At 39.1% G+C, this 15,024-nt stretch overlaps 1 protein-coding gene across 1 annotated transcript in view; it reads right to left on the minus strand.

The window, feature by feature from the left end:
* STAG2 (STAG2 cohesin complex component) overlaps positions 1-15,024 on the minus strand; it is a 181,364-nt gene that overhangs the window by 110,230 nt on the left and 56,110 nt on the right. The window contains exon 2 of the mRNA XM_074962528.1: positions 7,440-7,582. Coding sequence (XP_074818629.1) covers positions 7,440-7,483 — 44 coding nt within the window. The 5' untranslated portion in view covers positions 7,484-7,582. The remainder of the gene's footprint in view (positions 1-7,439; positions 7,583-15,024) is intronic.

Consider the following 15,024-nt stretch of genomic DNA (forward strand, 5'->3'; position numbering starts at 1 on the left):
ATGTGGGCAAGATCCCCCAAGCAGATAGCTGGAAAAGAATTCTGTGTAGAGCCCTCCCCATCTACTGCCCCGTGTCCAGCTGCTGGGAATTTCTGCTACTGCCAATCACTGATGGGCCACATGCCATTGTAGGCAGTTCCATCATTATCCCCTCCATGAATTTATCAAGCTCAGTCTTGGAGCCAGTTAGGTTATTTTTCCCCCACTGCTCCCCTTGGAAGGCTGTTCCAGAACTTCACTCCTTGGAACGTTAGAAACCTTTGTTTAATTTTCAGCCTCAATTTGTTGAAGGCCAGTTTATAGCCATTTGTTCTTGTGTCCACATTGGCACTTAACTTAAATAACTCCTCCCCTCCCTGGTATTTATCCCTCTGATATAGTTACAGAGAGCAATCATATCTACCCTCAGCCTTCTTTTGGGTAGGCTCTTTGAGTCTCCTCTCATAATAAGGTAGATTTTCCATTCCTCACATCATCCTAGTAGCTCTTTTCTGCACCTGTTACAGTTTGAATTCATCATTACTGTGGCCAGAGTTTGCCAAACGGTTTTTGCAGGTTCCAGCAGAGCCTTTTTGATAGGATGGGCAACTCTGGATGATGCCGCAGAGTGAAAAACATCCAACAGCTTGAGTTGAGATTCTTTAACATTCTCAAGCATATCTGTAGAGAATCTGCCCCTTGTTTAATGAGGTCTTGAAACTGTCGAAAAATCATCGGCCACAGTTGGAGGAGAAGGTATTATGGTCTCATCTAGTGATGAGGATGAGATGTCAATCTGAGGGGTAGGCTCTCTGTCTGTCCTAGCCTCCTGATCCTCAAACCTTTCCTCCTGTTGAGTGGTGTGCTGGGAAGGGGAAACTTCAGTCTGTCATCTCGGTGAGAGACTGTCTGAACCTTGGTGAACTGCTGGCAATAAGCTGCTCAAGGATCCCAATATGGCCACTGAGAAGCACAGTGGGGAGGGGGTAGCATACAGGGATGATCCTAACAAGAACCATGAGGTCCCCAGACATTCTCCCTCTCTCTTTGAGAAAGGGGTTTCCTATGTGGGTATGTAAGAGAACCCTGGACAGAGACTGATGATACTGAAGGGACGTCTCTATTGTCGTCTCTTCTTCCCCTAACCAAAAAGGGAGGTGAATTAGATGGTACAAGAGATGTATAAGGATCCAGATAGCAAGTGGTTCTTGGTACCAAAAAGGGAGGTGAATTAGATGGTACAAGAGATGTATAAGTATCCAGATAGCACGTGGTTCTTGGTACCAAGAGATGCAAGCAATGGAGACTCTAGTTCAGCAGTCACCGATAAGTCCTTCAGGCACCTAAAGTCTTGCAAATCAAGCAGAGTGGAATTGCAGCACCGAATGAGGTTGAGATATGCACTGACTGTATTGTAGGTTTGTCCCTGGGGGACAGCACCAAGAGTTTTGAGCACTTCACATAGTTGGAGGCTTAATCTTACACAGTACCGAAGAACTCAACAGAGGTACCAGGAGAGAGGTTAAGTCCAATGGTACTGGTCTTCTCTATTTGTTCTGACCAGCTCTGCTAGATGGTACCAGCACCTTCTCAGAGCCACACTTACTTTCAGAAGAGCTACGGTACTAGAGGAGCCCACTGCCTCTGCAAGATTGAGCCTTGAGGCTAGATTCTGAGGCTATTATCTGCTCAGAGAGCGAGGTCTTTTCAAAGTGGATTCCTAGAGGGGAGTTAGAGCTCCTCTTCTTGGAACCTCTACTTGAGGTCTCTAAGGCTTTTCCCATTCTGCAAGAGTGTTTCACCAAGGTGGAAGGGGTACTAGATATCTCTGGAAACTGATGTATGGGGGGTTTCTTATGACCAGTTTCCAAAGTGGGGTGAAGGGAGAGCTCCATAATTAATAGTCACAACTTCATTTCCCAGTTCTTCCTTGCCCTGGATTTGAGGGCAACACAGCTTCTGTGGAATGTGCAACTTCTCTAGACAACGAACATACTTAAGAATATCTGTTGTTGACCAGGATAGCCTCTCTACATGTGAGGCGGCGATTAAACCCTGATTAACCAGGTATACCCCTTAGGAAGGGCCTCCCTCGAGGAAATAAAACAAACTTCCAAATAACTAAACTAAAAAGACACCTAAAAGAAATACAACGGAACATAATGTTGCGAAATATTTGCAATTAACTAAAAGTGTTTCACAAGGGTAAGTTATTTCAATATTGGTCTTTTTGAAATATTATTAGCATGTCTAAGACGATGAAAGTGTCACCACTTTTAAGAATTTTCATTAAATCAGGCATCTTAACAGAACAAAGGGGTTGGTTTTTTCCCTCATATAAAGAAAATTCAGAATATCTTGAGACAAAGAGAGACAAAAATGGGTAAAACAACGAATAAAATTGGAGCTTATTAGCTTCTTCCAGACTATGAATATGCATGAGACTATGGCACAAGTACGTTTCAGTGAGACCTATACGCTGCACTTCACCACATTTTCTTAATATCTGCCACACTACTGCAAAACTGATGGCTCTCCTCCCTGCCAAAGCTTGTAAGCAGGACTATTCTATTAGAAAATATACATGAATGTCAATGGGAGTTACAAATCTATTAAGAGAATAGGGACAGAGAATACATCTACTGTGGTTCAAAACTCAGAAGTTTTCTACAAAATTTTCTAAAATGTTGGCACGTGTAGCAACACTACACTTTTACTTTAACATACCATACTTTTAAAAAATGCTATAATATAAATTAGGGCTGTAAACTGATTAAAAAAATTAATTGTGATTAATCGCAAAATTAATCGCACTGTTAAATAATAAAAGAATATCATTTATTTAAATATTTTGGGATGTTTCTACATTTCCAAATATACTGATTTCAATTACAACACAGAATACAAAGTGTACAGTGCTCACTTTTGTTTTTTATAGTGCAAATATTTGTAATAAAAAAATAAAGAAATAGTATATTTCAATTCACCTAATACAAGTACTGTATTGCAATCTCTTTATCATGAAAACTGAACTTACAAATGTAGCATTATGTACAAAAAAATAACGGCATTCAAAAATAAAACAATGTAAAACTTTAGAGCCTGTAAGTCCACCTAGCCCTACTTCAGCAAATCACTCACACAAAAGTGTGGTTACATTTACAGGAAATAATACTGCCCACTTTCTGTTTACAATGTCACCTGAAAGTGAGAACAGGCTTCACATGGCACTGTTGTAACTGGCATCGCAAGATATTTATGTGCCAGATGCGCTAAAGATTCATATGTTCCTTCATGCTTCAATCACAATTCCAGAGGATGTGTGTCCATGCTGATGACGGGTTCTGCTTGATAATAATCCAAAGGAGAGCGGACCAAGACATGCTCATTTTCATCATGAGTCAGATGCCACCAGCAGATGGCTGATTTTCTTTTTTGGTGGTTTGGGTTCTGTAGTTTCTGCATCGGAATGTTGCTCTTTTTAGACTTCTGAAAGCATGCTCCACACCTCATCCCTCTGAGATTTTGGAAGGCACTCCAGACTCTTAAACCTGGAGTCGAGTGCTGTCGCACTCGACTCCAGGTTTAAGAAATTTAGAATTTAGAAATTTCACATTGATACCTTATTTGCGTTTTGTCAAATCTGCTATGAAAATGTTCTTAAAACAAAAACGTGCTGGGTCATCATCCGAGACTGCTATAACATGGAATATGTGGCAGACCACTGTAAAACAGTACAGGAGACAGACAATGCTCCCCCAAGGAGTTTAGTCACAAATGTAATTAACGCACTTTTTTTTTTTTTTAAACAAGTTTCATCGGCATGGAAGCATGTCCTCCAGAATGGTGGTTGAAGCATGAAGGGGCATACGAATGTTTAGCATATCTGGCACGTAAATACCTGGCAATGTCTGCTACAAAAATGCCATGTGAACACCTGTTCTCACTTTCAGTTGACTTTGTAAATAAGAAGCAGGCAGCAGTATCTCCCGTAAATGTAAACAAACTTGTTTGCCTTCGTGATTGTCTGAACAAGAAGTAGTACTGAGTGGACTTGTAGGCTCTAAAGTTTTACATTGTTTTGGTTTTGAGTGCAGTTATGCAACAACAACAAAATACATTTTTAAGTTACACTTTCACAATAGAGATTGCACTACAGTACTTGTATGAGGAACTGAAAAATACTATTTCTTTTATCATTTTTACAGTGCAAATATTTGTAATAAAAAATATAAAGTGAGCACTGTACACTTTGTATTCCGTGCTGTAACAGAAATCAATATATTTGAAAATGAAGAAAAACATCCAAAAGTATTTGATAAATTTCAATTGGTATTCTACTGTTTAACCATGCAATTTATCATGATTAATTTTTTTAATCGCAGTTAATTTTTTTAGTTAATCACGTGACTTAGCTGTGATTAATCAATAGCCCTAATACAAATGTAAGAGTTAGGAAACAAAAAGGCCACCTGTTCCTACAGCAATATTAACTTGGCTAAATTTCACTTACGTAATATTAGTATTTTTGCATTTCTTGTTAAATTTTGTTATTAAACCTTACATGTGTATCCTAAATTATACAGACTATGCACTGTATGCAAATTCATGTTGTCATAGAACCCATAACATTTGCATTTGCTGACATGCTTTTAAACTATGCAACCTTAAAAGTGATCTGCGAAGGGAAAGTGTCAGTACTTGCTTCTTTATAATATATTAAGGATGCCAGAAAGTTGAGAGCCCCTACAGTTGCAAAACACATTTTCAAGCTAGTTGGTTTATTTTTTAAACTTTAGAATGATCAGGCATGTCAACATTTTGTTGTTCCCGTTTTGTAGAGGAGGACTCAGATATGGATTGGAATTGTCCCCAACCATTAAAAACACAGGCTGTAAGTCTTTTATAAAAAAACTTTCATCCCAAAACTTGGCATGTGAGAGTTTAATAGGTGTGAAAACCCAAAATTCTAAACATATGATTAAGGGCTTGTCTACACAAGAAAGCTGTACCACTTTAACTTAGAGTATGACTTTAAACAGGTTTAATTAAACTAATGAAAAAGGCTGTGTATACACATCTATTTTGGTTAAACCACATTTATTTCAATTTGCTTTAAGCTGATTAGGAATCAGTTTAAATTAAACCACAATAAAATACTCTTAAAATAAAAGATGCCCATACAGATTTTTACACCAGTTGAAACCAACTTAAACTGGTGCAACTATTTCTTGTAAATAAGGCCTAAGAATTCCTCTTTCCTCCTTTCTCAACTGTTAAGTTTTACACCCTTAGTACTTCTGTTGTCATGATCTCACTAGTTCTCCAGATGTCCCTAGTCCTTCAGGAAAAACAACAGACAAAACTTACATCTTACATAAACACAACACATATCACACACAAGTTTTAATTTAAAAACCTTTCAGAAAATACATTGTGAAGAAGCAAATAAATCACACAAACCCAATTCTAATTTATGGACATGCACACAATTCGGAGAAATTGTTTCTTGATTTAACAGTTGTGTGTATTTAATTTTCTTGGAGAGTGGAGCCAGAGGAAAAGAGAAGGGTAGGGAGTAATAGAGTAATAGACTGTGCTTAGTAACAGATTTAAATAGTTCCTACCTGACAGAAAGTTAACCTTAGAACTCTATTAGACTCTGCTAATAAATATATTTTTTAAAAGTCTTAAATACTGCTGATGCTCTAAATCCATTTTTTCCAATCACATCTCTCTCTCCCCACCCCCCGTACTTTTTTTATTGTCCCCAACCAACCCGAAGAAAGTTGGTACTCTTCAGTAAGCACTAATTACATGCAGAGTTCAAATTTTAGGTACTTTTCAGCTGAAGTCATGACTCAAAGAAGGGTTTTTAGAATTTCTTAAGTGAACTACAAAGGAAAAAACTGATTATGTATAAAGAAGGCCTAAAAAGGTTTCTGTCTGTACCTATGAGATACATTTAGCTTTTCCTCCCCTGTTAAAAACAAAAAAGCCCACAACCCACATTAGGAACCCAGTTTTTGTCTACCCTGAAAGATTATGGATGACTGGAGAACCAGTAGGATGTTATCACAAGTAACTGAAAAGTGATATCATCTACAGTTAAAGTTTATCAAAACACACACACACATATTGTTTTATATATATTTATATATATAGTGATAGACCCAGGCCAGTTGGGTACAGCAGAGTAGCAGAAGGCAGATATACTCGCCACTGGATTAACAGTTTTCTGTTCCCTGACTGACCAGAACAGGGGCTGCTCCAGGCTAATGAGAACACCGGACTCCAATTAACCTACAAAAGAGTCAGGTGAGGCCATTAAACTAATGTGACCACCTGACTCTAATTAAGGCCCTTCTGATACTATAAAAGGGCTCACTCCAGTCAGGCCGAGGAGAGCCAGGGAGCCAGAGGAGAGGAAGTGCAGCTGAAGGGCTGGTTAACGAAGACACCCTCAAGTCACTGATAAGGGAGCCCCAAGGTAAGGGTGAAGAAGGGAGAAGCAGGAGAGCTGTGGGGAAGTGGCCCAGAGAAATGTAGCAACTCTGGCAGTGAAAGGTTGGCTGCCAACAGCTGCTACCATTAGGGTCCCTGGGCCGGAACCCGAAGTAGAGGGCAGGCCCGGGTTCCCCCCAACCCACCACTACAGAAACACCTCCTGGGAGGGGAAAACAGGTCCCTGTCAGGACAAGAGGCTAAACTGTTTTGGTATGAGTCCGTAGGAGCAACAGGGACTGTGGGAGTTCTCTCACCAACATTCTTGCTGGCTTATGATGAAAAGGGCTCAGTAGACTGTATCCCTGGCTCTAGAGAGAGAAGGGCTAGATGGAGGGTTGCAGTGAGCCTCTGAAGCTAGCATAAACTGCCTGGAAGCGCGGGACCCATGGGGACAATGTCGGAGCTCTGTGTACACACATACACACACACTTGGCAAAAAAGCAACTCTCTTAAGGATTAAGCAACCCTAGCCCTTTAAAAAAAGGCCTCAATCAACATGTGTCTCCAAAAACAGGAACAAGACGACTTGACATTACTCCTATTTCTGTCCAGAAAATTTCTAATCCAAAGACAAGTTTTTTTCAGAAAGTTATAAGCATCTGAAAAATGTTGCTATAATGGAAACTATTCTGTGACCATGACAATAGATTCTCCTACTAGCAAAATGCTTGATTAAAGATTCTAAAAACCTAGAGTAAAAAATAAAGTTAAACCAGTTATACGATTGCTATTTTAACTCTCTCTGGAAACACAGGACACCATTCAAGCAATGCTTTAGATTTAAATCACTGTAACTACTTGACAGAATAAACTTTGTTATGTATGTACTAAGCATTGTTCATTTTTCTGTTTTCTTTAGCAATTAATCAAAGCAACAGTGTATATTGTCATTGCACCTACAACAAATGTGTTTTACCTTAAAAAGTTTGGCCACTGCAATTTTAATTACTTACTGAAGGAGAGTAAAATCACTTGGTATTTCTGGAGCTGCTATCATTTCTTTATCATCTTCTGGACCACCACTGTATTGGAAATATGTTCAAAAAACAGTTTACGGTGCGCAAGCACGTTTTCTTCCTTTCACAAAAGACAATTCCTATTAAAAAAAACACAGACCAGGTCAATCTTTACTCTTAATGAAAGACACAAAAATGTTATGGTCATTAATGTCTTGTACTGTATATCAGCCTCTGACATATATTTCAGAAGACTGGAAGTTTATTTTCTCCTTTTAAATTATAATTTTTATAAGTGCTCTTCCCCCCATAATCTCTCCCCAAACTCCTGCAACAGCATCACAATATTAAAACAAAATACAGCACAACATGGTAAATGATATATAGAAAAAAGTCTCATTTTAGAACGTGAAGCGGCAAGGAGAATATGCATGCATTCCTTATTAGTCTAGATCATTTTAGAAGACTAATCTAAAGAACAAAACTTCAATTTCTTCTTTGAACCAAGGCCTTGTCTGCATCCGCAGTAGCTACACACCACAGTGAAAAGCAGTCTGTGTCCACAATGCAGTGAAAGGCTCTGGCAAGGAGGCAGTGGGGAAAAGCTCTGACAGAAAGGAGCTGCCAAAGCCTTTCCCCACTGCCTCCTTCTGCAGAGCTTTTCCCCACTGCCAGAGCCTTTTACCAAAGGGAGGCAGTAGGACACTTAACTTCTAAAAATAGAAGTGTAGACATAAAAGGCACTGTGAACCATTTAGGGTATATACCCTAAGCTTCTGGTGTGTCCACGCTACTAGACCAAGCAGTGCCTGTCTGCACTGTTATTTATATCAGTGCTAGTGGGGCATGCAGCGAGTGTATACTACATGCCACATGTAGTACATGTTAAAAACACACAAGAAGGGGGTCTAAGAGATATTGGCTTTTCTGCATATCTACTCTTCAGTGTGTTTAATGCGCCAGATTAACATCAATTTTTACACTAAAAGAACAGGAGTTGACTGTCTAAATGGGCCATCTTGATCATCACTACAAAAAAGTTTTTTTCTCCTTCTGATAATAGCTCATCTTAATTAATTAGCCTCTTACAGTTTGGATGGCAACTTCCACCTTCTCTGTATGTGTATATATGTCTTCTTACTATATGTTCCATTCCGTGCATCTGACGAAGTGGGTTTTAGCTCACGAAAGCTTATGTTCAAATAAATTTGTTAGTCTCTAAGGTGCCACAAGTACTCCTTTTCTTTTTACAGCAGTTTAGTGGTCCATCTAGTATGCTAGCAAGAAAACTCATAATGGACAAAAAATTAAAAAGTACTGCCATCTAGTACAACTGTGAACTATTATGGGCCGAGCTGGAAACACCACCTATAGTTACTTCCCATTATAAGAACCTTAGATGCTTAAAATTTAGCTAAAATTCCACTGTTCAGGCTGAAATTTTCATGGCTTCCAAGTAAGGCATGACCCCCCTCAGGCTTCTACGTAGTACACGGAGGCGTGGCCAGGCGGCTCTGCTCGCCACCCCGTCCGCAGGGCGGTTCCCAGCCAATGGGAGCTGCAGGGATGGCGCCTGCAGACGGGACAGCACGCAGAGCTGCCTGACTGCACCTCAGAGCCGAAGGAGAGACATGCTTCTGGGAGCTGCTTGCAGTAAGCGCCACCCAGAGACTGCACCCCTGAGGCCCCCCCCCAATCCCCTGCCACAGCACTGATCTCCCTCCTGCTTCTGAACTCCTCAATCCCAGCCCAGAGCCCCCTCTTATACCCCAAGCCCCTCATCCCAGCCCCACCCCAGAGCCCCATCCCCCCTCCTGCCCCATCCCTGATCCCCCTCCCACCTCCGAACCCCTCAGTCCCAGCCCAGAGCACCCTCCTGCACCCCAAGCCCCTCATCCCCAGCCCCACTCCAGAACCCGCACCCCCAGCCGGAGTCCTCACCCCCTCCCACACCCCTACCCCCAATTTCGTGAGCATTCATGGCCCGCCATACAATTTTCATACCCCAATATGGCCCTCGGGCCAAAAAGTTTGCCCACCCCGGTCTAGTATCTGAGGGATGGAGCAACGTTCACAATGAGGGTGTCATTAACTTCATGGTAATAACTCCACAACCAACATTTTACTTATTCCAGTGCACAACCGAGCATCACCACTCAGCCCAATATATTGCTGACTGTTTAAAAAATACAATGAATAAACTGTGAGCTCAGGACAGGAGGTACATGTCACCTAAAGACAGGATGCAGAAGTAAAATGTCTAGAAACCGTTAATGATTGCTTCTTGGAGCAGCTAGTCCTGGAACTCACAAGGGTAGAGGCAATTCTTGATTTGGTCTGGCACACAAGATCTGGTCCAAGAGGTGAATATAGCTGATTCATTTGGTAAGAGCGACCATAATGTAATTAAATTTAAAATCCTTGTAGGCGTGGGAAATATCAAAGAAACGCTCCACCGTAACATTTAACTTCAAAAAAGGGAAAGGACACAAAAATGAGGAAGCCAGTTAAACGGTAATTAAAAGTAACAGTAACAAGAGTGAAATGCCTGTAAGCTGCATGGAAACTTTTTAAAATCATCATAATAGAGGCTCAAACTGTAGGTATACCCCAAATAAAAAAAATTAAAAGCAACACGACCAAAAAAATGCCACCATGGCCCAACAGAGTCAAAGAGGTGGTTAGAACCAAAAAGAGACATCCTTTAAAAAATGAGTCAAATTCTACTGAGGAAAATACAAAGGAGCCTAAACTCTGACATGTCAAGTGTAAAAGTATAATTAAGCAGTCCAAAAAAATGTTTGAAGAGTAACTAGCAAAAGATACAAAAGTGAACAAAAAATTTTTGTACAGCAGAAGCAGGAAGCTTCCCAGACAACCAGTGGGGTCCACTGGACTATCATGGTGCTAAAGGAGCACTCAAAGAACACAAAGCCGTTGCAGACAAGCTAAATTAATTCTTTATATAGGTTTTCACTGCAGAGAATATGAGGGAGATTCCCACACCTGAGCCATTCTTTTTAGGTAACAAATCTGAGCAAACATCAGAGATTGAGATCAACAGAGGACGTTTAGGAACAACTTAATAAATTAAACAGGATTAAGTCACCAGGACTAGATATCATTCACCCAAGAGTTCTGAAGGAGCTCAAATATGACACTGCAGAACAACTAGCTGTGGTATGTAACCTATCACTTAAATCAGCTTCTATATCAAATGCCTAGAGGATAACTAACATAACACCAATTTTTAAAAAGGCTCCAGAGGTAATCTTGGCAATTACAGGCTGGTAAGCCTAACTTCAGTACCGGGCAAACTGGTTGAAATGATAGTGAAAAACAGAATTATCAGACACAGATGAAAACAATATGTTGGGGGAAGTCTCAACATGGCTTTTGTAAAGGGAAATCATGTCTTATCAATCTATTAGAATTCTTTGAGAGGGTCAAAAAAACATATGGACAAGGGAGATACAGTGTACCTGAACTTTCAGAAAGTCTTTGACAGGGTCCCACACCAAAGGCTCTTAAGCAAAGAAGCAGCCATGGGGTAAGAGGGAAGTCTTCTCATGGATCAGTAACTAGTTAAAAGATAGGAAACGAAGGGTAGGAATAAATGATAAGTTTTCAGAATGGAGAGACTTAAACAGTGGTGTCCACCAAGGAACTGTATTGGGATCAGCACTATTCAACATATCCATAAATGAGCTGGAAAAAGGGGGGAAGTCTACAGATGATACAAAATTACTTAAGATAGTGGAGTCTAAAGCGGAGGAGTACAGAGGGATCTCACAAAACTGATTGTGAAACAAAATGATTGTATTTATCAACATTGAATTTAATCTAAGTAATGCATATTGGAAAACAATCCCAACTATACACCAAAAATGATGGGGTCTAACTTAGCTGTTACCACTCAAGACAGAGATCTTGGAGTCATCATGGATAATTCTCTGAAAACATCTGCTCAATGTGCAGCGGCAGTCAAAAAAGCTAAAAATGTTAGGAACCATCAGGAAAGTGATAGATAATGAGACAGAAAATATTGTAATGCCACTATATAAATCTATGGTATGCCCATGAAGTTCTGGTTGCCCTATCTTACAAAAGATATTGGAATTGGAAAAAATACAAAGAAGAGCAACAAAAATGACTGGGGTATGGAACAGCTTCCATAGGAGGAGAGATTAAAAAAGACTGGGACTATTCAGCTTACAAAAGAAATGACTAAAGGGCGGATGTGACAGAGGTCTACAAAATCATGACTGGTGTGGAGAAAGTGAATAAGGAAGTGTTATTCACCCCTTCACATAACACAACTAGGGGTCACCCAATGAAATTACTTCTGTTTTAAATCTGTTGCCTATTACTTCTTCACACAACGCACCGTCAGCCTGTGGAATTCATTGCCAGGAGAGATTGTGAAGGCCAAAAAGTATAACTGGGGTTAAAAAAGATTGAGATAAATTGTGAAGAATATTTGATAGGTCCATCAGTGGTTATTAGCCAAGATGGTCAGGGACTCAATCCCATAATAAATTAATACTTCAAAATATTTGACCATTTTTACATTATTTTATATTTGATCCATCAATTGACCGATTATTTTTGGAACAGTCAAATGCTCAGTCCTAATCTGTAATCACCACAGTACAGTCCTATCCAGAATTTATAAAACAGCTCAAGGTACCAAAGTCTCAACATTAGTCTGCTGTTAAGCGAACATGTGTGAAACCCCTACTGGGAAAATGTTTATATCATCCTCTAGCAAATGGCCCACATGGAAGGTAACAGTTTACTATTGCTACCAGTTACTCAGTTAGTGAAGTGGTAGATGTCTGTGCTGTAGATATGAGGCAGAGAAGTAAAGTTATTTGTCCGCAGTCACAGAGAGAGTCTGTGTGTGAACAGGAATTACAATACATTCCTAGTTCTGCACTTAGACCATATCTGTCTCAATATTAGAATCTGTAAAAATATAGTTCTGGACAATATTGTTTCATATAACCACAAACACTTTTAAAGAATATAATCATCACAAATTGAGTAAAGGAACGTATAAACTGTTCAAAAATAATCTCAACACAGAACTAAATTATAGATTTGGTGCATCTCATTCTGAAATTAAAGACATGATCTATTAAAACTAGATATCTGGAGTTTTGTGGCGACACACACTGCGTGTTTCATAATTAGATTCCTAGCACAAACAACAAGAAAACCAATGATTATTCCTGAAGTATTTAATTTCTACCTTCTAATTATAGAAAAGAGGGATATGAACCTGTCTCTTAGAGCTAAAGAGTCTGTTACAAAAATAGAAGTGTTTTGGGATTGTTTTTGAGAGGGGAGAAAAACAGAAGGGGGAGGGTCCTAGCATTTGGCCAGCAACTTTCTCAACATATGAGACGTCAATAAATTATTTACATAGTATCATCGGTGTGCAAAATGCTCTACATATCAGTAGGATGACACAGGAGTTTACAACATTAATTCCAGCAAAAAGGTGCTGAGGTTATGAGAAGGATTAGGACCATAAACAGTAAAAGGGCAGACATATGCTTTTGTTGTATAAGTATCTTATTAGGTCCTTTAACTTACGTTTAAAAAATAATAGTAATAATACTTTGATGTAGTCAATTCAGAGCAGGCAGCAAAAAGAGCCTATTTTGAAGATGCCATTCCAACCAGCAAAAAATTGAACTATCCACAGTAAGCACAGATTTAAAGCCAGACCTTTGGCATCTAGTACTGGTATATGTATCTGCTAAGGTCAACATATATCTCTAATTATCATGAAACTGAAACGATCTTTCATATGTTTAGTACTTAAGCATTTAAATTTTGTTTATTTATATATTTCATACAGCTTTCAGAGTTTGTTGGCAAAATTAAGTTGACTTATGAGTTTATCTATGAATTTCAGAAGACCATGAGTTTTTCTGAAACATAATTAACTTATTAACTTTTAAAAGAAAATGTATCATGCTGAAAGATCACAAGGTGGAGCTCTAGCCTAAAGCTAACTAAAGAAACTCTAGAAGACAGGTCATCCAGAGGTTGACCTAGTTATTTCTTTACAATAAACTTTATAATACATTGTTAAAAACAAAATACTGTAGCATATTTTGCTTACATTTGCCAAATCTCTATACAAAACAGTTCAAATACATCAAAAAAGGTCCTGCATCTTGGGTGAAATTAAAAAACACATTTATTTGGAATCACTCTGGACTCTCCTTGGATATAAAAATGTCAAGGGCAACTATATCACTATATCATGACCTTGCTGAACTTTGTAGACAGTTCCAAAAATAACTGCAAAAAGATTTAAATTACAATGTTTTACGCTGTAGCATGTTCCACACTGATGCATCACCATACTGTAACCAAAGCCCTTTATTTTCAGTTTCTATTTTGTTTATAATTTTCTGGAAACTTATCAGTGTTTATTACAAAAATTTAAAAAATGGGTGAAAATCAGTGCAAAAAATTAACTTCAGTGTTCTGAGTATATATTAGGGGAAGGAAGGACAGAAAATAAAACAAAGTACTTCTGATCTAGTTTCACACTCTGGAAGGAAAGATGGCAGCATGGTGACTTGAGCGGCCCAGATCACAAAGCTGCCATCTCTCCTTCCAGAGTGGGGAGACAGATCCGTGGAGTTCCGGCACTTTTCTTTTTAGGACTTGGGCACTGACATACAGACATGTACATACATGTATGTTTGCATCTTCCACTATGTTACCTTCTTTTAACAGGCAGCCTTGCACTTACACTTAGACTAATTTATTATTAACATAAACACATCTACCTAATATATTGGATTTTCTTAATCAATATTCAGTTTTTTTTTACCATTACGACTCAAATAAATCAAATAGGTTTTGTAAAACCTAGGAAATTTTTGGTAAATAATCAATAAATAAATAGGTAAAAGCTGAAAGTGAAGGACCTTGTCTATAACGTACCATTAAAGATTTAACAAACAAGAAGTGTAATTATGATTCATTAAAGCGGGAGGTGGGAGAAAAGATCTCCAGTGATATCAGTCAGTCATTTAATTATATCAGTAATTTACAATGAATCAGTTGAGGATTCCATTACAAACACCTGTGATGGTACAAAAGCAAGGACTAAAATAAGCTTCTAACTCTACCCACAATTGGAGCTCTACTTCACTGCAAAGTTCACTCAAGTTATAACTCGCCCCTAACTCCAGTCCCTTATACAAAATAAACTGAGTTTAGTACTACCTTTAACTCAAATTAGCTGGCCTGTGACAAGGCATAAGCTAAAACTTGAGTATGAACTCCTCCTCAGGTGTTAACACAATCAGAGGCTAGCACCACTCAAGTGCCAATACGCTCCAATGCCTTCCTTCTTCTCCATGTGCCCAAAAAAAGACAGACAAGTTCTCCCACAATTCACTTGGGAAAAATTTAGAAAAAGAGATTCATTTTACTACAGCGCTAAGGACCATGGGATGTGCCCCCAGAAGAAGTCTTGGCATCCCACACAAGTGAGTACAGTGCGAGCGTGGACACACCAACTTGAGTACTATTTTGCAATGTGGCCACT

The sequence above is a fragment of the Natator depressus genome, chromosome 9 (genome assembly GCF_965152275.1).
Source record: "Natator depressus isolate rNatDep1 chromosome 9, rNatDep2.hap1, whole genome shotgun sequence".
NCBI classification, from domain to species: Eukaryota; Metazoa; Chordata; order Testudines; family Cheloniidae; genus Natator; species Natator depressus.